This window comes from Micropterus salmoides, unplaced genomic scaffold (assembly GCF_014851395.1).
Source record: "Micropterus salmoides isolate LMB-PRFRI ecotype aquatic unplaced genomic scaffold, ASM1485139v1 Ms_hic_scaffold_7, whole genome shotgun sequence".
Lineage (NCBI taxonomy): Eukaryota > Metazoa > Chordata > Actinopteri > Centrarchiformes > Centrarchidae > Micropterus > Micropterus salmoides.
Window position 1 is genome coordinate 30,566,773 of NW_024044459.1, and position 24,045 is coordinate 30,590,817.

Below are 24,045 nucleotides of genomic sequence, written 5' to 3' on the forward strand. Positions count from 1 at the left end.
GTTTTCACCCTGTCAAGGCCATGTAAAGAGTTAAATGAATTTCATACCTTCCCAGACACTGCTGTCTGGAGGGAAAGCAGTATGAATGGTGAAGATATTGTGTTTCTTGTGATATTGTTGCTTCAGGGTTGCAGGACATTCAAGAATTCTCTGCTCTTATACAGTAGGTCTACTGGGGGAGAACCTAAAGAGCAAATGAAGAAGAGACTGCATTTTTTTCCCACTTTGTAGTTCAATACTTCTCATAAAGGATGGTATGAGACAGACATTGCTTATATCATCTAAGCAACTAACGTTAATTAGCTGCAAACGTGTGTGACGTAATGCCGGAAACTTCTCCACATTCCCCTGTTTACTTTTAAACTCCTTTGGCCATGGCCTGGGATGAGCGACGTGTGTGTTTCCCCCTGTCGTTTAAAGCCCTGAGATTGAAGGGGGAAAAAAAGAGTTCATTGAGAGACAGAATAAAAGGAAGGGGGGCGGGTGGGGAAGGGTAACTTCAGTACCCTGAAAACCAGGCTGTAGTCACCAGGCAACCAACAGATCAAGTTTCAAAGCCTGACAAGGAGTTGTAAGAAGTACAGAGAGGAGGAGAGGGAGCGCGGAGTATGTGTGTGTGTGTGTGTGTGTGTGTGTGTGCATGGATCCATCTGTGTCTTTGAGGGTGTTCAGAGCGTGTGTCTGCCATGCTACACATTATTTATTTCTGACTCGTGTCCCTCATTGATGAAAAAAAAACAGGTGACTCATTTCACTGCACATCTGTTGTAGAAATTCCTTTTAAGCGTAAAACTACCAAAATGAAAAGAATGAGAATATTTTTTTTATTTAACAAAGCTGCCTTCAAGTATAGCTCTCTATTCTGCCACCACTCAAACCCTAAATGAGAGGACGCCATCTTTATCTGTAATCTTGCATGTCATTACAGTCATCACTTGAGTGATTTATGTGTATGCACTCCAGCTTAGGGCCACTGACTTCTTTCTCATTCCCTGTGCTGTATATTTTGTCTGCCACCTCCTCTTTTTCATAAATGTTTATTATACGGTTGGTTATTTTCTACAAACATCAGAGCTACAGTTGTGTGGATTTGTCTGCTAGCATGAAGTCTGTGACTTTGACTGTGGCCTTTGTGACACTGGATGCCTGTGTCCTCTGCATGGTAAGCCCTCTTCCTGCATGTGCTGACTCTGCCTGTCTGGCTGTGTGTGTGTGTGTGTGTGTGTGTATATGTGTGTGTGCTGACTCTCTCTCTCTCTGTGTCTCTCACCCTTTCCTCTTTGCCCTCACCCTTCCATCCACAGGCCGTGTGTCTCTGACCCGGGGTGCCTCTCTGCTGGTGGAACGGCTGACCCTGGAGGACGAGGGCTGGTTCGAATGTCGCATCCTGCTCCTTGACAGCAAAAAAGATGACTTTCGAAACGGCACATGGACCTTCCTCTCCATCACAGGTGCAACACTGCGGGGTTTGGGGGACTCGGGAGCGGCTCCTTTCGTTGCTCATCACTGGCACTGTACTTGTTTAGAACAGCCACAGCATGAAGCCTGGCTGGGACTCTGAAGGCCCTGGCAAGCTGAATTTTCCGTATAGCAGCATATCAGGGCGTTCTGTGTAACGTTCTGTGCACACGGTGATCACATCTTGTCTTTGTCTATGCCTAGCCTGCTGTGAGCTGATGTCAACGTAGGAGTTGGTTTAAAGAATAACAGAAGCAGGACAGTGTATATGTATGGTTTGTGTGGGCTAAAGATTAAGGTTAAATGCTTAAATCTGAGTCTTTTTTAACCCACCTACTTCCCACTTGCTGTCACACACACATACCAGTTATGCCACAGTTAGGAGTTCCATCTACCTAAGAATATGTGTAGTAATCCCAAAACCAAACTTGACACAAAGCCTTGTACATAGACAATAATGACATATTTTATCCAGTTCAATGAGCACATAAATATTTTGGCATGGATGGTCACATGGGGGGGAAAAAAACAAGAATTTGGCAGTGTTCATGGTTCATGTCTATGTTATTCCCTCAACAACACAGGCAAGAAAACTGGATTGGGGTGACCTAGAGATAGTACATCTAAGCCACAGCAAATCACACCAACAGTTTTAGTCTGGTTGTTGTTGTGGATTAACTATCTCTTAAGCACTGAAAAATTGGCCACATTAAAGTTGCTCTGGTTGACTGTTGACTTCCGCATTTAGTGCTCAAAGTTGCTAGTGCTCTGATCGTCTTCTGTTTCCCATTATAATATGTGAATAAAGATAAATATTTCATCTGTGCTGACTTTGTTCTAGCTCCACCTGTGTTTATCAAGACCCCACCAACTTTTGTGGAGGTTCTGCTCGGAGACTCACTGACTCTCAGCTGTGGAGCCCATGGCAATCCTCGGCCAACTGTTGTTTGGCATAAAGATGAGAGCCAAATTGAGAAACATGAAAAAATAAAAGTGAGTTGGATTAACAGATGGCATTTGCAGTATTTTAATTAAATAGTTTACAATTAGCATTTTCTGTAGGAGTTGTAGCTTTGATGTTCCTTTGAAGCAAACTGCTTTGTTGTCCTCTCCATGACAGCCTAATATCTTCCTACGACTTTTCTCTTTGATCCTCTCACTCTTTACATTTACCCCCTTTTAGGTGCTCAATGGTACCTTGTCTTTGGCCTCCGTCACAAGAAATATTTCAGGAGTGTACAAATGTCACGTGTCCAACTCAGAGGGGAACCTGACCCACTATACACAGCTGCAGGTCAAAGGTCAGTGTTGTCTGACCTGATGATTGAACTGTCAGTCATCAAAGAAGAGCACCTGCTTGATATAACACAATTTCTAGAAAGGAGTCTCTGCTTATCTCATGTTTAAGCACATGCTGTGATGTGCAGGTAACAATGCACAGCTTTAATATCACATGTTTTCAGATATATGAAATTGTCTTCTCATCCCTGTCCTGCTTAAAGCCCTGTCCTGATCTTGCCATGCAACTGAAAACCCAGTGAACAGTTACATAGTCTATACTGCCACCTATAGTCCATTCCCTGCCATTGCAATGATTTGAGATTTACCGCCAGTCAACATTGATCTTTCCATTAATCCTGATCAGACAGGCAGATTGTTTACATCAGAATGGCTAATGTTTTTGTTTCCACTTCCCAAAAGGTCCTCCAATCATCATAATCTCCCCAGAAGACACCACCCTCAACATGTCCCAGGATGCAGTTCTGCAGTGTCAGGCCGATGCCTACCCTTCTAACCTCACGTATGAGTGGGTGAAACAAGGACAGAATGTTTACCATATTGAGTGAGTACAGGTCTTTAAAGTATCCATGAACCCAAGATTAGGGATGGAGATAATGTTTATTGATATTGATACCCTTATTGAGACTGCTTAATGATCCGATTCTTTATCGATACCACTATCGATACTTTACTATTATTTAGTGATGGTTATTTGGTAAGACCAGACCTAACAGGCATGAGGTAGGCCTGCACGGTATGAGGAAAATATTCAATGTGTCACGATCGTGGTGTGGAGGCAGGTTGGAGAACCCAAACGCAGGACACAGAGCGGGGCAGGTATGGTACAACGAAGGGTTTTAATAAACAAACAAAAGCGAGCACACTTACAGGTGAGTGGCTGAATAACTGAAATCCAAAATCCAAAAGTACCGGGAGACGAGACAAGCAAGGCTGGTTACAGGCAGAGAGTACACACACGACAGACTGGGGGGTAACATGAACAATGACCGGACAAGGACAAGACAGAAACACCAGGTATATATACACAGGACTAACGAGCAGGGCGGGAGCAACACAGGTGACAGACATGAGACTAACGAGGCAGAGAGAGAGAGCAGAGGAAAACAGAGAGACTAGACATGACAAGCAGACTATATAACAGATACTGGACACTAGACAGGACAGAACCCAAAACTCAACATACCAAGGCAGATACCAAACTCAAAAGTAAACACAAAGGATGGCCAACCGGCAGAGCGTGACACAATGTGCCATAATGTTATATATTGAGATGACATATCACTTGCGATAAATAAACATATATTGAAGTGTACATATTAACTGCCTGGTTGTTTTTAATTTAATATTTTAAATACAGCTAAATGTTGTTTCTAGACAACAGCAAAGTAACTCAATAACTTTATCTGACATCACAAGTAGTTGAGAAAGAACAACATCAGTCTGTATCAGTCCCTCTTCCTCTCTCGCTGGCTGCAAGTAACCTTACCAGGTAGAAGGAGGAGCGTCTGGTTTGTCTCAGCCAGCATCAGAGTTTTTAAGACTACAGACCAGTCTGTTCTCCAGACAGACAGCTTTCTATTTAGCTTGTTTTTAACATTTGGCTAATGCCAAGCTAGCGTTAGCTGTGCTTGTATAAAACATAGAGGATGAGATACTGAGGACAGAGATGATTTAATTAACCATTTCTACATGTTTAACGTTACCTTACAGACAGGTGCATTTTTACTTGCGAAGGTTTTATTGCACGTACTTACAGTAACGAGCGTAGCTGTCATCAACTAATGTTACAGTAGTTTGGAGCTAACTTAACCCTCACTGTAACGTTATTCCACCGCAACGGCGCAGCCTCTCGCTCTGCTGCCGCTGTGTGTGTGTGTGTGTGTGTGTGTGTGTGTGTAGGAGCAGACAGAGTGCAGGCAGAGACTGCAGCCTGATGATTTTCTTATCCATTGCGTTTCAAATTAAATCACATTTGACGCTCGAGACATAACGTTACATCATAATCTCGATAGCAGTATTGATAAGCTAAGATTTGAGAAATTTTGGAACCGGGTCCTTTTGGAACCGGGTCTCGATCCCCATCCCTTCCCAAGATACATGATGTATTTCCTTGTTAAATGTAAAACATAGTCAATATGGCCTCCTGATTTCCAGACATTATCAATTGCAATAGATTTACTTTAGTAGATTACTGGGAGAAAAAGTAAGCCTTTATATACACAATGGATCAATTAGGCATTTTTCCAAAGCATGCTGCTAATACAATCAATTCTAATTAGATTATGTATAAGACTATGGTATCATGTAGTCATGAGCACCCTATAAACCCTGAACAAAGGAGATTACTTAAATAAACTTCTCAAGCAACCAGTTTTTATTGTCATTACAGTAATATAGTAGTTGAATGTCATTTTGATCACTTCTTAAATTGCACCATGTTTTGTATCCTTTGGCTTTAGGTCTCTAAAGTCCAGAGTGAAGGTTTTGGTGGACGGAACACTTCTTATCCCTAATCTTATCCCGGAAGATGCTGGTAACTACACCTGTATCCCAACAAATGGGATACTGAGCCCTCCCTCAGCCTCTGCACATCTGAAAGTGAAACGTAAGGTTTTGGCCTGCTGTGACAGGCAGCATCTCTGTGGTTCAGTACAGCCATTTCTTTGTTATAACTCTAACTGTTGTCAGGCTTGCCCTGGGCGAGAACCTCTTTAGTTACTTTTTGTAATCAGTTGCTCTTCCTCCATCTCAGACCCTGCACGTGTAGGCCGAATGTCCCGAGAAACATACTTGCCTGCGGGCATGGAGGGGGTCATTGTCTGCCCTGTCCAGGCTGATCCCCCTGTGCTATATGTCAACTGGACCAAAGATGGGAACCACTTGAATCTTGACAATGTAAGCTATGTAGCAGAAATACAATGTGTCACTCAGGGAAATTATCCCAAAGTGCACACACACTTCATACAGTATTTCAATGTGCCTAATTCTGTCCCCCCTTGACCTGTCCAGTTCCCAGGTTGGATGGTGAACTCTGAGGGCTCCGTTTTTATTGCAAAAGCCAATGACAATGCTGTGGGCATGTACACATGTACAGCCTATAACAGTTATGGCACCATGGGCCAGTCTGAACCCACCAAGGTCATTTTGCAGGTAAGGCGTTCACTAGACTCTCGACTTCAGTTACAGAGAAACATTTTCCTATGAGTGTACACAGTTATACATGGGTAGAAGTAAAAAGACTCCCTCCGTCCTCCAGGACCCACCATCATTCCGAGTGCCTCCCCTGGCTGAGTATCTCCAGGAGGTGGGCAGACAGTTGATCATCCCTTGTGAAGCCAGCGGAGACCCCACTCCAAACATAACGTGGAGTAAGGTACAGGAGATTTTCCACTCTTGATAGATAGAGTCACTGCAAAGTATGTCTTTTAATACCTTATTTTAAGTTGTTGCTGTCCTTCCTCACAGATTGGCCCTACTCCTCGCTCCCAGTACACTGTGTTGGCTAACGGCTCCCTCCTGCTGCAGCCACTTAGTAAAGATCACCATGGGGGCTGGGAGTGCTTGGCTACTAATCGTGTTGCGACTGTCAGTGCAGGCACTGTGGTCATGGTGCTGGGTGAGTGGGCCGACCTTATTTCTGCAAACTACTATGTAGATATCTGACACTTAACCTGAATGTATTGACGTGTATTGTAGACAGTTCAAATTTATAGTGTTTTTATGCTCCCCAGGCACCAGTCCTCATGTTGTGTCCTCAGTATCTGTTGACACAGAGATGAACCAGGCCAATGTGTCATGGGTACCTGGATTTGATGGTGGATACACCCAGAAGTTCACTGTATGGTCAGTAACATATGATACATAAAACAACGCAGTTATCAAGTATCACCAAAAGGACTGACTGTGGTATGATCATGTTTTGGTCTTTATTGTGACTGTTTTGTTTTCTTTTTACCAGGGTCAAGCAAGCATCCAGAGGGAAACATGAATGGGCGTCTTTGCCTGTGCCGACATCTAAAAACTACCTGTTGGTGACTGGGCTACTTGCTGGCACTGGCTATCAGTTCAGTGTCCTTCCTCAGAATAAACTGGGCTCTGGACCTTTCAGTGAAATTGTTTCTGTGCGAACACAAGGTTTGTAAAAGTGAACTTATGTTTTGTTTTGGGTTTCCCTCACTCTCTCTATTTAACGTTAACACTCTCTAAGTTATATTGGGTCTTCTTATCAGCTGTGCCAACAGAGGCACCTATAGCCGTCACCACTCTCCCGATCCTGGATCCTCCCATACTCTTGTCAGTCAACCGGACTAAGCGAGGTGTTCTCCTCCAATGGTCGCCCCCTGATGCGCCATCGTCTCCACTAACGGGCTATGTGCTGCAGGTCCGCATGGATCAGAGCCAGTGGGTCATCCTCAGCAGCAACATCAGTGCCAATCAGAGTGAACTACTTGTTCAAGGACTGCTGAGGGTAATAAGTTTATTTATTATTTAGCAACTGTACTTTTGAAAAGATCAACAAGTGCGGGCTATGTATTTCTTGTTTTCACAAACAGGTTGCATGTAGATTAAATAGCCATTGTGCCAAAAATTGTGTTATATCAACTGATGTCATGAATTAGAACAAAACATTTTTTATGAAGTAGCTCATCACAAACACTAATTTATATTTAATCAAACCCAATCTGTCTGTCTCTCAGGACTCCAGTTATGATCTGAGGCTGATGTCTCGCAGCAACAAAGTGCTCAGTGAACCGAGTGAGTCTATCAGTGTATCCACCACAGGTAAGTTGCTGTGTGTAGATTACCATGAGCATTACATGGATATTGTGTCAAGTTCCGGCATGTGTTTATTTCTAGATATTTACAAAATTAGCATTGGGTTTTAGTAAAAGAATTTGCATCTGATTACAGGGATGGAGATTTACCCCTTGCGCCCAAGTTTCCTGGAGGTCATTCCTCAGCCCCTGTTGGCTGGTGTGTTAGGAGGAGTGTGCTTCCTGTTTGTGGCCATCATCCTCTCGCTGGTGACAGCATGCTATATGAGTCACAGGAGACGCCGTCGGCGCGTAAAGAGAAGACAGGGTAAAACATCGGATTTAAAGACACAGTTGCTTTCTCTAAAAAATGTAGTTGGTTAAACTCTGTTGGTTGGGGGGAAAGTGCAAGTGTTGATTTCCAAATTTTGTGAAAAACTCTCGCTAGAGACAAGTTTGGACAACTTCAACTCTGCTGTTTTTTGACATTTAAAATTCACTTTTCTTAGATCTCCCATCTGCCCTTCAGAAGAACTCATCTCCAGAGTAAGTGTCCTGACCACCTGGATATTTGTAATCAAACATTTCTGTTCCTTCATTTACATTTTGCTTTTAATATTCCAAACTAATGTATTTCTTGCCTACTTTTCATCTCTATTTTTGTTAAACTTGAATGTTTTTAATTAGTGTATCATTATTATAGCCATGGGTAGACTGAATTAAAAGCAACCTTTCTTCATACTGTGCTACCAGCTGTCTAACTTCATAACTTTAGTAAATTATATATTTACATTATGTAGTGACGACATTTTGACCACATACCAACAAACAAAATCAAACATGTCGCTGCAATCTCTGACAAATTGCACCTTTTTGTGTCAGAATCTGCAGTACTGTAAGGATGTTAAAAGCTTTTCTTACTTTTTTTTTGTCTCTTTCTCAGAGCTCGCTCACCTCCTCGCAGCCCAGACAGTGTCCTAAAGCTGAAGCTGTGTCCACCGATTCCCTTCTTCCCCAACTCCTCCTCCTCACAGTCCGATCGGTCCTCCTTTGATAAAGGCAGCCGTGGAGAATACCATGACCAGCGGAAACAACTCCTGTCCAACTCGTCTCCACCACCACATTACACACTCTTTGAAAGTCATCTGGGTTCTCAGGCCACCTCCCCATCTGCTCTGGAGTCCATCTCCAGAGGCCCAGATGGACGCTTCATTGTCCAACCACTGCCTGAGGGTTCCAGTCCCTCCAATAGGAAGATCTTGAAGAAGGACGTCCTGCAAAGTAATGGTGGGGCAAGTGGCTCAGGGAGCAACAGGACGTCATTAAGGGACTCCCCAAAGTCAAGCATTTTGAGCTCAGAGAAGGACGAGAGGAAGAATTCTCCTCTCACTGTTGACGTCCCAGAGCTGAGCAGACCTCCTTCCTCCCCTGGAAGAGTTCGGGCCATGGCCAGAAACTTCTCCCGTCACGGCTGCTTTTACTCTGATGATGAACAAGGCTCAGAGGCCCTATTGGAAAGAGCCAGCTTCTATTCAGACAACAGTGAGAAAAAACCCAGTGATTGTCTTAGGAGATATCGCATGCCGGGCCACACTGAAGATCTTTTTCCGAGTTTGGGGAGGAGAACTAAGCTTCTGGATAGAGATAGAGCACAGCAAATAGGCTACCAGCCTATTGAGAGTCAATTGACTAATAACAGCACCCTTGTCTCACAACTTGACAGTGAGCTGGAGAGGGATAGCATTAATAAGTGTGTCCAGTTGGCAAAGGAGAGAGAAGAAATGGAGAAGGAGCTGGAGAGCTACAGAACCGATCAAAAAAGTCAAGGTCGTGGGAGAGATGAACGTCAGTCTAATAAGACAGAAAGCCCTTCAAGGGGCACACCCAAGACAGTGGAAGAGCCTGTATGGAAACCACAAGATGTTGCCATCAGACAGAAACACAGGCCCTCAGGTCAGACAAGTCGGGTATCTGAGTATCGGAGGGCATGCTACTTTGGGAATACTAGCAGTCCCATGAACTGCCTCCCTACGTCTCGCATACAGTGGGACATTAGCCCTGTTACATCGATCACCAGCCTCATTCCTGTACGGACCCCCCGGGAGACCACTTCGCCCATGTCACAGCATCCTCGCACATGTAGGGAAACCACAGATGACTCTCTTGCTGTGGATTCATCGCGCTCTCCGGTTACCCAGAACACCTCCCTCCCCACGCTCTCCCCTGATGTCACCTCAGAAGATCTACCAACACCAGATAGAGCCAGGTCATTGAGTCCTCAGAGACAGCCAGATATGTGCAGGAAGGCCATGACTGAGCAGGGGTTAGGGGAAAAGACACAAGAAGGAGATGTTGCTTCAAGGTCCAGACATTCATTTGCTTATGCAGGCACTCAACTGTGGGATTCGGCTGCCAGAAGTTCTTTGGTTGATAGTGAGAGGCTTGAAAGTTCAGCCTCTGCACCATATAATCAGCCTGAGATAACTGAAGAAGTAGACTACACCGCCACAAGGGATCCCAGTCCATCAAGTTATTCTACCTTACCCTACGAACATCATGAAGCAAGGGCAAAGGCCAAAGAAAAAGAGACTCAGGCCAGGGATGACCGGCGGGGTTCAGGGTTTTACTCTGAGTTGGAGAGAGAGGGTGTGCGAACACGCTCCAGGAGGAGTGACAAATGTCTCTTCCCTGATAGTCCAAGCCCTATTTCAACACTGACTCTTGTAGAAGAGGTTGACAGTGACCAGTCCCAATTTTCTGTCCCCGGAATGTCAGGGTCCTTCAAGGCCAAGCCTGCAGCTGCATCTCCAAAAATGTCCCCACAGACAAGTGCGATTCTTGAATACCTGAGCCTTCCGGGTTTCATTGAAATGAGCGTGGATGAACCTTCGGAAGACGCTAAACTCACAGACACTGCTGGACAAAGTTCAGAACTAAATCCAGAAAAATCCCCAGGGCATAAGCCTGATGTAGTTCCTAGAAACTGGGAGGTTCACGTTCAGGAAAACCGGAAAACACACTCAAACCAAAAGGAGGTTTGGTTTGAGCAAACTCATTCTGAGGGGGCTGCAGAGACCAGCTCTGATGGTAGTAAAAAACAACATAAACGCTCCCTCAAGGTGGAAGGTAGAGATTCTGCACTTAGAGTAAGATTTCCAGATGAGATAAGACCATCATCACCTGTTCCAGAAAAAACTAGCAGGCAGCTCTATGATGAGAAAACACAAATTCGAGTAGGGAACAGAAGCACAGACAGACCTGAATCCAGACTTGGATCCAGGTCAGCTCATACGTTGTTCAGTGCAGCTAAAGGCATGGCAGATATAGTATCAAAACACTCACAGAGATTTGTAGACAGTAGTGAGTCTTTATCAGAGCAATCCCAAAGACAAGCTTCTCAGGGCAGCAGGACTAATAACATTGCATCACGAATATGTCAAGCCCCTGTGCCATTTCTAAAGAAATCCTTAAGCATGGGCCCGTGTAGGACACTCTCAGGTATGGGGCAGCCTGGTCCTTTCCTAAAGAAATCCATCAGTTTAGGCTCACAGAGGTGGGAGCACTTTGAAAGCCCAAGGACATATATTTCTGAAAGATGCTACTGGGATGAGTTCCCAAACCCAGATGTCAGGGTGAAGTCCTATAGTTTGGGTCACAGTCCATCTTCCCTTCCAAGACCAGGCCCCTCCTGGAGGGAATATGTTCCATTCAGACGACCCAGCATGGGGAGCTTAGAGAGGCCTCACCCCACACAAAGATCTTTAGCTAGTCCTTCCTACCTCACTCCTTCGATGTACCCACCCAGACAAACCTCAGTCTCCCCGATGCTGGAACCCTCCGATCCACGACGACAAGCCGCTGTTTTCCCCGAGTCCTCCAGGTGGTCTCCCTCTTATCAAGATAACTTGAGGTCTGCCCAGCATAAATATGTCCCCATGCCCTCCTCCATCCCCGTCCCCCAGTACCAACCCTGGCAAGGATCCAGAGGGGAAAGCATGAGACCCATGGACCCCAGGAGGGGCCCTCCGAGGTCCTACTTGCCCAGGGGCATCAGCTGGCCCTCACCTTACTACGTCTCCTACCCACCAAGGGAGGGAGAGAGTTACAGGCAGCCAGACAGGATGATGGGGAGGGCAGGGGAGACGGAGATCCGGGAGGGCAGAGAGATAAGGGAGGCAGGGCGGGCCAGTTATGCCAGTCAGAGCAGCGGTAGAGGTAGCGCCGGTCTCTTCCGACAGTCCCTGTCCATCACTCCCACACTGCTCAGCTCCCCCGAAACCACAGAGGAAAGCGAGCGGCACAGAGCTGAGATGGAGCTGCCTGAGAGGAGAGCGAAAAGGTGAAACCATACCTGGACAATAAGAACAAACACACTGGAGTGTATTCTGGACAGAGGGATTTATTTATGTTGCCAAAATAACTTCAATTTTGTTTTTGTTTCTTGTTTGTGATTTCTGTTACCTGACCACTTGTTTTGTGTATCTCAATAGAAGGAACACATCAGTAGATGAGAGTTATGAGTGGGACTCTGCTGATGCGTGTGTGGACTCGGAGGTCCTGGAGGCCATGAGGTTTGATCATTCACAAACAGGTTTTCGGAGAGGCGGGGGGGAGCCCAGATATGATCAAGCTGGTGGCCTCCAGGACCGGCGACAGAAAGGTAATATAATTTTCTTTCACATTCTCATTGTGTGTGTGTGTGTGTGTGATGTTTTTGATGGTGCATGTGTCATTGTGAGTGTAATGCTTGATCTGATGACGCCGCATGTGTTCCTCCTGTGCCCTTTGTGCTGTGATTATTGTGTGCTTGTCCCATGACGTGCCCATCCATGCATTTCCTCTCCCTGATGCCCTCCCCAGGCCCATCTCCCTCAGTCAGCCCACCAGTTTCCAACCCACCTCGCTGCCAGTACAGCCACTCGCTAAGCGAGGCGCGGTTCAACGCTCTCCGCCAGGAGTACCACGAGTACAGGCGGGCTCAGGAATCCATCTGTTCCCGTGAGCCCTGCCTCACCTCTGGCCACGATTCAGACTCTGACTCCAACTCAGCACTGCTCTAGCAGTTTAACTCGGTCCGTTATTCTTCCTGCCCTCGCACCTCTTTCCTGTTTTTTCCACCTCTCACTGCTCGCCTGCCAGCTTCCTTTTCTTGCCTGCAACTATCATCCATGTGCAGTGAATTTGTGCACGCTATGTGGTGCTCAATTTACAGTTAAAATGTCTGAACCTAGTCCTTTTAAGAACTCTTCTCTAACGCTGTACTGCTCTTTGCTTGTCTTTCACAGGTATATCTAAGACAGATCCCAAATAGCAGAACAGATGACAGCACTGTGGTCCTCGACAATGTCGCACCTCACTAGAGTTTCGTCATGTCAAGGAACTCCTTGTTTAAAGTTTTTATCCTCTGTAACAGCAGACTAAAATTAAGCAATTTAAAGAGTCCTAAATGCTGTATGCCATCAAATGTGACAGACCGCAACTCCTCAGTTGTTATCAGATGACATGTTCTTTTTCTTGTTCTTTTTCCGTTGTGCTTTGCATAATGAAGCTGAGAAGGGATTATTTATTTTTTTCAAGAAGCTCGTGCAACTGTATTTTGGGATTTTTTAAAGACCTTGACAATCAGGCACACAAGGCCCCTTTGAGAAATGAATTGTTCACTCTTGACTAAAACTGGTTTACAGTTGAAAGTTGAAAAAGACCTGCTTTATAAAAGTAGCAGCATGCTACATAATGAAGGTTGTATTTCAAGTTGATGTCTGTCACATCAAAGACTTCCCTTTGATAACTAAGGGATACTAATGAAAGTTATGTTGTTCTGTGTCCCAGATTACATTTATTTTTGGAAATGTCTGTATCTGTAATGTTGCCTTTGTTGCCAATCAAACAGTGCATGAAGCATTTTCACCACCATCTCCCTCTGAACATGACAAAAATACGTAAATAATAGTACTTAAAGATCACATGATTAATCAACTCTGATTTCTGTACCTTGGTACAACATCTCGGTGCAGTTCACAGTATCTAACTTTGTTACTCCAAACAAGAATGTCCTGTATTTAAAAGAAGAATTTGTTTGGTATTTGCCACTGTGATATTCTCGCTGGTTCCCTGAACTCATTTCCTGTTTTATACGTATGATCTGTCACAATAACATTCCCCTCTTGAGACTTTATACATCAAATCACTTCAAATAGCCTCCCAGTATTTGTTCAAAATGTACAAATGTTCATATGTACCTTAATGTGAATGAACCCTGCTGTTGTATTGTATGTTCCACATCATCATTTCATCAGATGAGAAAATGCTACTTTACTCCACCTGAATCGGTCAAATTTTGCCTCTGTGATTAGATGACAGATACAGTAAAACTTAATAAGAAACACAGGGAAAATTACTTTTGCCTTACTTTTTTTTTTTTTTTTACCATAGAAGGTTTGAGCTGACAAGCTTTAATCAAACAAAACTGATCAGAGGATTAAAAATTATTGAAAAGCTGTACTTTTTTTCTGCTCACATGAGTATTTCTGTATATTTATTAAGGTGAGTTATGATATGCAACAATGTTTACAATTCACATCATTGATGTGAAGGCAACACTGTGAATATTTCTTCGACTTCTCATTCTGTATTTGAATTGAAAGTCTTATGAATTTCCTGCCCATTAGTCTACTTTTTTTTTCTTTTTGTTTTGTTACTGAAAAATGACAAAGGATTTTTTTTTTATATATCACCTGACCAACAGATTTAAAGAATATCTTTGTAGCTATACTTTGGGAAGATCCAAGATTTGTACTATATTTACTTAAATAACCCAGATGAAAGTCTTCATATGGAGTGAGTATGCATTTCTGATGGTGGTTTTGGAAGTTTTGTACAAACTGGAAATTTTTATATCTTGCAACCTGGTTGTATTTGTCTTTTTTATATGTTTGTATTGAATAAATTGTTTTATTCTGAATGTGCCAGGATGAGAGAATGTGTTGATTTAATTGCTCTTTAATTTAATTAAATCAGCTATTTAAAAGTGAGGGCCACACCTCAACCACACCTGTAATCACCTGTCATGCCTACTTAAATCTAGTTAAGCCATCCTCTTCACACCTCTGGCATGGCTCTCTTTCTCCCTATCCTTAAATCTCTTCCTGTATTTTGACATACTGTAAGTAATCTCTCTGGAGATGGCTCAGTTGTCTTACCAGCAGGTGCAACAAACATTGCCAGTATTTGTCCACACTATTACTGTTTCTTTCAAGGATTTTGGGGAGAGATTTAACATGTTATACATGGAGTGTTAGTAATTGATGTTAAGAGAATAATAATGGGGTGTACAGTATGTCTACAGTACACACAGGGTGTAGATCCTCATGAGACCAGAGAAGCATTTATTGTTTTGTTCATCATATGTTTGTCGATTATGTGGTGCAGTGTGTCTGTTTTAGTGTTTTTCATGATCCCAAAGTTGTAATAGCTGCAAAACTGACAAAAAATTCAGAAGCAACCGTCATTAAACTGCTGGCCCTATAGTGCACGTGGTCAGTGTTCGTTCATATGCAGAGGTGGGCTGTTTATGTTGACTGTTGCACAGATGCATCACTGTGAGGACAATGAATTCCTCCATGCCTGTCATGAGTAAGATATTATGCCACCAGTTCAAAACATATGTCAAGGTAATAAGATTGTGACCCATAACCCACTCAGATGTGCAGATGTGCTCAGATGTTATCTGGACTCATACAGATAATGGTTCACCTACTATACATACCACGTTTGCCCATATTAACTAATACCATCAATTATACACGATAAGCCAGTTGCTCTTTAGCTAAAGCATTTATATTGTTTCAGATAAGAATTCATCACAATACAGAGGTGTATGTTGTACATCAACACCAACTTCTTCTATTTCTTTTCAAGGCTTAAAATGTCACATCACTTGGTTGACATACGCATGACATGTTTCACCATATTTCCAATACCATCAAATATATAGTGGTAGTGATACTCTGTTTCCCACATGAAGGAAGGGGTGCTGACCACTTTGTTCTTCTCATCCACATAGGCTTCGTAAACGAAAGGGTTAAGGCCAAAGCAGGAGTTATTTCAGAACAAAATCAACAACAAAAATGAACATAAATCTGTGTAGATTGACTGTGTGTATTTAACTAACATTAACAGGAAATAAGAGATCTCTGAAAGGATATATATGGCTCACGGCCATTGTGGCGAGCGCCCATGTTCTTCACAGCCTGGACCATGTTTGTGTAAGGCCAGTTCCCCCAGCGAGTGCTGTCATCCCGTTCATACCCCATGGTCACCTCAATGCCGGGCAGCACACGGCAGGCCAGCACAGGAGCCATGCTGGCCAGTCTGAAACAGGAGCAGACAGTCAGTTGAGGTTTAATGTTATTATATTAAGTCAAGACTGAGAGATAAGACTGTCGGTGTGTTCACATCAGACTTGACTGAAATCTCTCTCATTGTCCTGTTTGATAGTCAACAGAAGCAGCAGACAGGAAAACATGTGGAGAGAATGAGGGGACTGAGAGATGTGGGACAACTTTCACCTGCATCATCCTTGCAGAGCTCCTCCCAATGTGAACCTGAGGTCTGATCAGCCAAAGTGAAAACACCTGTGTGGGAGTGCTGTGCCTTTAAAGAAATACAGGCGCTATCTTATGTTTAAACTAAATATAGTGAAGCTATCACGCATACAACAGTACAGCCCAGTCACAACTTGCAGGTGAGCTGTCTGTTTGGTTGCACATCAACATTTTGATTTGTCATAGTAGGAAAAGCATATTTGTTACTACTAACATTAACAATGACTCTATTCTGTTCCAGTGACCCAGTGAGTCACAACAGTGTATACCAGGATGCTGAAACTGAAGCAGCTAAATGGAATTCAGCCATCATTAATGTGCTTATTTACACCTGTGCCTCTTCCTAATGTGAAGTGTCAAACATCAATTAGTCATCTGTGTATTCCATGTATTTTACAAATATGGGTAGTAAAGGTTGCTCTTTAAAAGATACTGACACAGTTGAAGCTAATGTATCAAGCAAAGCTAACTAAGCTAAGCTAAACTATTTCTATTATCTACGGTTTCTCATGAGAAATGCATACTGCTTTTTTTAATAAGATCAAGCAATTTCTGATGCACTGAGCATTTTTAGGAAATGGAAATCTTAAAAAAAAACAAACTGACTGTTCTGCTGACAGTGTATGCAAAGGTCTGCAGAAGATGAGCCGTTTTAATTGTCTGCCTGAAGCATTTCACAGGCACTGAGCATCTCTTCCCACTGGACTCAATCTATCAACAAAAACGCACCTTTCCAATGCCATACAGTGAAATCTGCCTCTGACCCTGTGAGCCAACATGCCTCTGTGTTACAAAGCAAATTAAAACTCACCAAAAATATTCAAAACAAAGGTTATGTGGAGCTAGAAGACAGCATTTAAAAGTCAAATGTTTGCTGAATACAGCTTGATAGCAGCAGCTGGAGGGGTTGCACTGTGGAGGAGCTGCAGAGAAGAGTCTGAGTTTGCCACCAGGGTCTAAATTATTGCTTTGAGAAAGATGGTCTGATTCTAAATTTATACACTGCTTGTTTTGTCAACAAATCAGATATTTTCAAGACGCCAATTACAGCTTCGACAAAACGGAACAATGGAGGGGTGTGTGCCTTGTCTGCAACAGCAACATGTGAATCACAGTGATACTGACTCTAACCGTACACAGCAATGCCCACTTTGCACATCTCTTTATGGCCCTTATCACTTGTAGAGAATAAGTAAAAATAAGTGCCAGTGTTCTCAATTATTTCCTTTATTTTCATTTTTGATTAAATTATCTTTTATGGCTCAAACTCTTTATATGCCTTAATGGCAATGGGAAAGGATTATACTGGTATTATCTTTTAAATGAAGGCTGGCTTTAGGTCAAATACCTTTTAACCCTGTGTTGTCATTGTGACAGCTGCTTCATCCTCCTCTGCTTCCAACTCCACTCTTTTGCCCTTTAATCCTGCATCTCCTGTCACCTTAGACCTGCCATTCTGCACCCGGCCAGCAGGTGTCCTCTCACCGGACCCTTTCACCTGTCTGCGCTCTCATCACCCCATCAGTCCATATGTGCCAACAAAGTAACCAAAGGATCAGTCACTCCCTACCAGCAGGAACACATACTGTATTATGCCTGAGCCCTCACTCTGTCCTGCTTGCTTTAACGCTTTAGGATTTGCCCATTGTAAGCGTTCCTCTTTGGCGAGTAAAGACTAAGGTTTTACCACACCTGCGCCTCCTACTGTGTCTGCTGTGATCAGTGAGAGCCCAAGTGGAGACTTTCTCCAGAAAGCCTCTTGAATGGTGCATCAACTTGCACAAGAAAGTACATCAGCACATCTTTACAAACTTTCTAACATAGGCTGTAAAGTGTTTTTTTCTTAACTTTATTTCTTTCCTAGTTTTACTTCAGTAATATAATGCTACACAGATTTTTATTACATGTTCAGATTTCTTTTTTTGTGTATATGTTTGTGAAGATTTTATTTTGTATATGATAACAATAATAATAATAGAAACAACTTAGTAATATCTAAACTTTATAACATGGTCTGCAATAGTTTTTTGCAAAACTTGTCAATCAAGATGTTCTACCTTTATTTCTATTCATTCATTTATCTAAATCTATAAAGAGCTCAGCACTCATTGTCTAACTTCCTTTCCACAGCTGCTCCAATGTCCTAATTCCATTACAGGGATCGTTTAAATCTGGTGTTTTTATCTAGTCTAATGTAATCTAATGTAATCTGATTTAAAGTGTGGGGCAAATCAGTAGCAGTCTGCAATTTTGCCTCACGTTTGGATTCAAAATGTAATTTTTAAGTGATTGTATAGTGAACAAACAAAAGAAAAACAAATCCACAATGTCACACACGGCTGCCCAAATCCTTAGCTATTTATTGTAAATAAGTTATAAGAGCCACACAAGTTTGTTCCTTCAGGGCCGATAGAATGAACAGTGACCAAATTATACATACCCAATAGGCTTGCGTGAACGGTGGAAATCTTTAAGCACCCTTTCCACATCACTGTGCAGCTTGCAGTCTTTGCCATCCTTCACAAAAGAGGAGCTAAAGAATTGAGACATTATATATTAATATTGGAGCTCCATCTTTATCATGCATGATTGTATTGTGCCTCATTTTACTCAAATAAACAGTACACAGTCTCAAAGTTACATATTTCATTGTTCCTCACAGATTCTTGGTGACACCGTGGCCTCCAGGAAAGATGACAGCATCAAAGCTGTTGACATCCAGCTTGGACAGGTCTTGCATTTGCGCCATTCCTTGACCATGACTGAAGCGAGCCGACTCCATCATCATGTTTCTATGTAACGGCCAGAAATAATCATAAATACTACCTAATGGAATTAGTCAAGTCAGGTGTGTAAACACACAAAGTCACTGGTCCCTCTCTGACCCCGTGTACGAGTGTTTCCAAACAAGCCTACCGGTTCTCGCTACTGGCAGGCTGCTTTTTCATGTGGTCCATCACATGCATCTGCTGCTGATTTGGAGCAAACATCTGGAAGCGAGCACCGTTACGGCTCAGGTGGTACATGGTGCTGAAGACAAAGTTGTGAATTACTATCTCTGCATGGTGATATGTTGCATGCAATGGTGTGAAATTCCTGTCCTGAGCTCAGCATGAGTGATACTCACTATACTCCCTCATGGACATCAGTCCCATCCCACCAGCCACATCCTGAGAAAACCTGGAATATATTGTGATTCACAAACCAAATGTGATTCGCAAATCACAATAATGCCCACACTAATATTTGTCTACTTTTTTCCCCACTGCTGCCTTTTTGATATGTTTCACTTACCACTGCAATATTGGTGTTTCCCCAGTTGCCATAGTCACCGTGGTGAACAAAGCAGGCAGGCTGGCGAGAAAGCACAGCCAGTGTTTGTTTTGACAGCAAAGTCCTGGTTGCCAGCATGGTTTAGCTTCAATCTCACTGTTTTAGGAGGAAAATATGGCTTAACAGTTTGCCACTGAGTCAGTTAAGACCTTCGATAGTCGTAATATCGATCTTGCTGTTACTCTGTATATATACCATCAGAGTGTGTTGTTGTGACGTTACCACGTAAGCTCTATTTTCTGAGAAGAGCCATTGCTTCTTTGCCTTGACTGACCTATTCCCCTCCTGAACACCCTTCCCTATTAATACCTTGTTTATTCATCTGATTACCTTAAGTCATTTGGCCAGTGACACTTCAGCTTTGGAGAGTAATCTTAACGTGTAGTGCTTTAACCCACGAAAAATCTTAGCCCATTTAGATTTTAACTCTTAGCATGGCATCTAGATGGAAAAACTTGCAGAAAAAACTCAAAATTATTATTTTTACCCAACGCTCATGCATCTGGGTGCAGTCTTTGATAATGCTTCTAAAGAAGTAATTACTGCATTTTAGCAGTGGATGTGATGGCTTTATACAGTGCAAGACATACTCTATGCCCTTTAAAGTCTATTAGGTTGTAAGGCTCTTACTCACTGTAATGCCATGTTGCGTATACGTCTAGACAGTAAACCCAGAAATACCCCCGGTCAGACTGAAATGTCAAAGTGAATATACTGAGTACTACACCGCCTACCTATAGGCTGCATTTGGTAGAAGACAGTTGTAATTACAGTAGTGAAGAACCCAAGACTCAGTGTCAAGTTACAGATGACAAACATGAGGCAAAATATGGCATTTATTTTATTATGACCACTTTTTATGTATAAACAATCATTATTTACATACTGGTGATGAAAGTATAGCAACAATTTAAGGAACAAAAAGCAGAAACGGAGTAAACAGAACAATACACCAACTAGGGTCACCACATCAATCACAATTTTAAGCCTCAGCTGGCACCTTATGTGGGATGTTCTCATAAGATTCTCCGTGAAGGTTTAAAATTAGCACACAAAAGAACTCATGCATAGAAAACATATAGTCAAACTGCCACGTTTGGTAATCACAAAGTACAAATATGTTTTTTTGTTTTTTTAAAAAATCATATATGAGAAACATGACATGACCAACTTATGCGGCGAGGTTCCCTGTTACTAAATGTCACTTACTGTAAAACATACAGACATGTTCCTCAATTTCTCTGTGGACGCAACACATGCCATAATCATTTTGAAAAAAAAAAACAACCCCACAAATACTGGTCTCACATTTTTTTCTTGTGTGATTTCCAAGTACAGATGTGATTAAATAAGACTAAACCAGTGACAGATGTCTACAAAGCAAAAGAAAGAAAGTAAGACACAGCACAGACAGCTAAATAATAAATAATAAAAGGTCCATTTGATATTTTATATGAAAGAAATGTCTACAATGTTTTTGATGTATCGGTGAAATAAAATCATACCCACAGCAAGCTTACCAAAAATTACATCAAAATGATGCTTAACAAAGCCCGATCCACGTCCAATCAAGAGCAAGACAGCCACTGACAATCTGCCGACAGCCCAGCTTCAATAGTCTGGCTTTGGCTGTTTCATCAATTATTGATGAGCCCTGTTGAGTACTCCTTGCAGTTTAGTTTGCTTCACATGTAAGAACCAAATCCTAAAAAGCCATTTACATGCAAATCACTAACAACTTCAGTGGTGAAAGTAAGAATCATCACCTAAATTTCCACCACCACTAAAGAAAGCTTTCATGCACCCACGCACTGTCAGCAAAGGAGTTTGTGCACTAACTATGCACACTGTGTTCATTATGGAGAGTATTTCAGAAGATATCCATTTGATAAAGAGTGGGGTTTGCTCATCAAGCCAATAGCCGTGCTGAGAGAGAAGCGTGTGTTAACAAAGCCAGTATGGCTGCATTAGGGCGTGTAGGCAGGCGGTGGCTGAAACTGATTGGCAAGGTCATAATCAGCAGGAAAAGTTTCACTGCTGTCCTCCATCTCTGAGAGCAGCTCTAAAGCCTGCTCCTCCTCCTCGGTGGGGTAGTGGCGCAGTAGGTTCGCAGCTGTGGCGAGGATGGAGGCACCGCCAGCCCCTGCCACCAGGTAGAAGCTGATGGCGAAAGTGACGTATATGAGAGAGCCATGGTACTTTTTGTGTTGCTGCTGTAGGGACAAGATGAGCTCCGAGGCCCAGTAGCAGAAGCCTATGACGGTGGCACACTGCAACACTGATGAGAGAAAGAGCAAACAATTAAGTAACCAAAACTGTCTGAAAATAAATAAATACATAGACCTTCAGTAGGACAGAATTATACCTGTGAGAATATGTGCAAATGCATATCTGCGTGTGATCTTTAGCGCAGGGTGCTTAGGTCCAAACACATCCAAGAGGAAAGCGGTCAGACTGCACAGGATGCCCAGGAAACAGAAGGCAGCGATCACCCTCAGCAGCAGGATGGTCTGCGGGTTCACACAGTAATCTGGAAGACACAGAGACATCACAAAGCATTACAAGTGAGATGCCAGATTAATCTCTGCTGCGGGGTTTTATGCGCTTGTGCTGGTCCTCACCGTCCAGAAGCTTAGGGTCAATGTACCCCAGGACATCTGCCACCCCCAGCTCTTGTCTCGGACAGGTGCCTCCATGAACCCGGAGCCAGGCCGGTTCCGCCAGAGCCGTGCACAGCGCTGTGATGGACAGAGCTCCTGGCAGAGCCGACACCAGGCTCCGCTCCGGCTGCTTGGGCAGGGACGTGCCCCCTCTCCTCCTCCGACCTCCAGGGATAGCAGAACCCGGCGGGGCATACATGGTCATCCAATCTCCTGATCGTCTGTTGCAGTGTTGGTATGTGTGACTGCACTAAGGTCAGCCAACTGACTGGCCAAAGTAAGAAACGTTAACTTAGCCGGTACAGCTAACGTTACCTGTGTGAGAAACGGATGACAACGGCCCTGGCGCGTTGTTGCCTGTGGTAACTAATGTTTCCAAACGACGTTTGGCCTTAAAACTAACTGTTTGATAAGGATAAGTATCTGGCTCAGAGGCAGACAATGGACAGATGGCTTTCCGGCCTGTTAGCTCTGTTATTAGCGTGTGAAGCTAGCTCACAGCTAACGCCAAATGTCGCCAACTGTCATAAAAAATAAACTAAACAGAACAATTTAGATAAACTATAACCTATTGCCTAATCTAGCTACCTACCCTGATAAAAAATGACCATCAATGTGGTACAGAAAAACAAAGACAAAACAAAACAAAAAGCAGCTTACGAAGGCTTCCTGTAAAATTCGACTTCCTTGTTCACAGTGTTCTTCTTCGTGGCTTCAATAGGCTGCAGTCTAAACGCGAGTGGCGACCGCTGTTCCCACCAACTGGTGACACCTGAAAAGACACAGCAGTTCAATCTATGAGTACAATCAGGGGCGTAGGAGCGACTTTGAACTTGGGGGGGACGCTGAAATGCTAAGGGGGTTTGGGGGCATGCCTCCCCGTGTTTTTAAAAAAAATAACTAATAGCACTTAAATGCTCATTTCTGACTTTTGAAAACAGAATGTACTTATAAGTGCAGCTGAAAGAGGGTCTTTGTAGTGACAGAAGATGGAGAAAAACTTGGAGAGGGAGAGGGTCAGAGAGAGGGAGTATAATATAACTAGAACAAAACAGATTACATTACAGCTGCTAGTTAATTTAGCCACAGTACAAATGTATTTAGTAATCCTAACGTTACACTTGTGAGCTGTCTGTGATATTTCCTGTGTCTCACTTGGCCCTGACTCTCCCTGCAACAAATGTTTGTGAACACATAATTGTCTTCAATGCAAACTCTGATGACATGCTATTGGTCTAACAAAGTATTTTTACTACGTGAGGAGTCAGGAGTCTGTCCCTGGTCTGCCCACTCTCGAGACAAAACATTTGTTGGGGCTCTGGGTCTTTAGAGACCTTTATTCCTGTATTCTTGACAATTTTTTGCCACCACAACTATAAACAAAAAAATAAAGGGGTATCATGTAAAAAACAACAAAGGCACTAAAGAAAAATATCTAAATCTTTACATATTTACAACTGTTTTGATTGCTTTACTATTCTTTAAACCAAATAAAGTTTCAATGTATCTTAAAATGTGGTCATGTGGTTTCTTCTTTAGACCATTTGCATATGTGATTGTAAAATTTTCCATATAAAATAAAAAGGTTCAAAATTCTTTTACAATCAATATCAATCTCGTCATAAAAAAATATAATGTTTCTATTCTGCAAAGTAATAGTTGAACCAGTCAGTGTCTTAAAGAAATATTCAAAATCCAAAATAACAGGATAAATTAAATCTATCATTTTAAATGAAACTTTTTTTTAAAAATACATTTTTTGGGAATCAATTTACAAACAGTCCAACATTCCAGCTTATAAACACAATATTGATGCTTAAAATAATATAATAGTAGAACATATATTTAAAAATAATCAAATTAAATTACAGAGTAATTAACAAACAAGAAAGGAAAAAACAAACAAACAAAAAATCCCAAGACAAACTAAGAGAG

At 42.7% G+C, this 24,045-nt stretch overlaps 3 protein-coding genes and 1 long non-coding RNA gene across 6 annotated transcripts in view; 2 read left to right on the forward strand and 2 right to left on the reverse strand.

The window, feature by feature from the left end:
- The window catches only part of igsf9b (immunoglobulin superfamily, member 9b), a 32,600-nt gene extending 18,120 nt beyond the window's left edge, over nucleotides 1-14,480 (forward strand). For 2 of the 3 annotated variants that reach the window (XM_038704014.1, XM_038704013.1), the window contains 19 exons: nucleotides 1,305-1,451; nucleotides 2,300-2,451; nucleotides 2,642-2,759; nucleotides 3,160-3,301; nucleotides 5,220-5,365; nucleotides 5,513-5,655; nucleotides 5,770-5,910; nucleotides 6,017-6,133; nucleotides 6,226-6,376; nucleotides 6,492-6,603; nucleotides 6,719-6,894; nucleotides 6,990-7,228; nucleotides 7,458-7,542; nucleotides 7,672-7,842; nucleotides 8,024-8,060; nucleotides 8,458-11,853; nucleotides 12,005-12,174; nucleotides 12,375-12,586; nucleotides 12,800-14,480. In XM_038704014.1, coding sequence (XP_038559942.1) covers nucleotides 1,305-1,451; nucleotides 2,300-2,451; nucleotides 2,642-2,759; nucleotides 3,160-3,301; nucleotides 5,220-5,365; nucleotides 5,513-5,655; nucleotides 5,770-5,910; nucleotides 6,017-6,133; nucleotides 6,226-6,376; nucleotides 6,492-6,603; nucleotides 6,719-6,894; nucleotides 6,990-7,228; nucleotides 7,458-7,542; nucleotides 7,672-7,842; nucleotides 8,024-8,060; nucleotides 8,458-11,853; nucleotides 12,005-12,174; nucleotides 12,375-12,574 — 5,843 coding nt within the window. In that variant the 3' untranslated portion in view covers nucleotides 12,575-12,586; nucleotides 12,800-14,480. The remainder of the gene's footprint in view (nucleotides 1-1,304; nucleotides 1,452-2,299; nucleotides 2,452-2,641; nucleotides 2,760-3,159; nucleotides 3,302-5,219; nucleotides 5,366-5,512; nucleotides 5,656-5,769; nucleotides 5,911-6,016; nucleotides 6,134-6,225; nucleotides 6,377-6,491; nucleotides 6,604-6,718; nucleotides 6,895-6,989; nucleotides 7,229-7,457; nucleotides 7,543-7,671; nucleotides 7,843-8,023; nucleotides 8,061-8,457; nucleotides 11,854-12,004; nucleotides 12,175-12,374; nucleotides 12,587-12,799) is intronic. The other variant, XM_038704015.1, reaches the window with a different exon arrangement.
- An 848-nt stretch (nucleotides 14,481-15,328) lies between these two features.
- es1 (ES1 protein, mitochondrial) lies at nucleotides 15,329-20,191 on the reverse strand. Its single transcript, XM_038704017.1, has 7 exons — nucleotides 19,412-20,191; nucleotides 19,245-19,297; nucleotides 19,034-19,147; nucleotides 18,778-18,909; nucleotides 18,558-18,650; nucleotides 15,719-15,884; nucleotides 15,329-15,581 (listed from the first exon to the last, which is right to left on the reverse strand). The coding sequence occupies exons 1-7, from the start codon at nucleotides 19,526-19,528 to the stop codon at nucleotides 15,447-15,449; spliced, it is 810 nt and encodes a 269-aa protein (XP_038559945.1). The 5' UTR covers nucleotides 19,529-20,191; the 3' UTR covers nucleotides 15,329-15,446.
- LOC119891981 lies at nucleotides 16,088-16,936 on the forward strand. The gene is made up of 2 exons (XR_005442495.1): nucleotides 16,088-16,257; nucleotides 16,359-16,936. It is a non-coding gene; the product is annotated as an uncharacterized LOC119891981 (long non-coding RNA).
- Nucleotides 20,192-20,278: 87 nt separating the features above from the next.
- tmem127 (transmembrane protein 127) lies at nucleotides 20,279-22,821 on the reverse strand. The gene is made up of 3 exons (XM_038704016.1): nucleotides 22,072-22,821; nucleotides 21,816-21,980; nucleotides 20,279-21,728 (listed from the first exon to the last, which is right to left on the reverse strand). Exons 1-3 carry the CDS (start codon nucleotides 22,313-22,315, stop codon nucleotides 21,418-21,420), a joined length of 720 nt encoding a protein of 239 aa, XP_038559944.1. The 5' UTR covers nucleotides 22,316-22,821; the 3' UTR covers nucleotides 20,279-21,417.
- Between the last annotated feature and the right edge of the window lie 1,224 nt (nucleotides 22,822-24,045).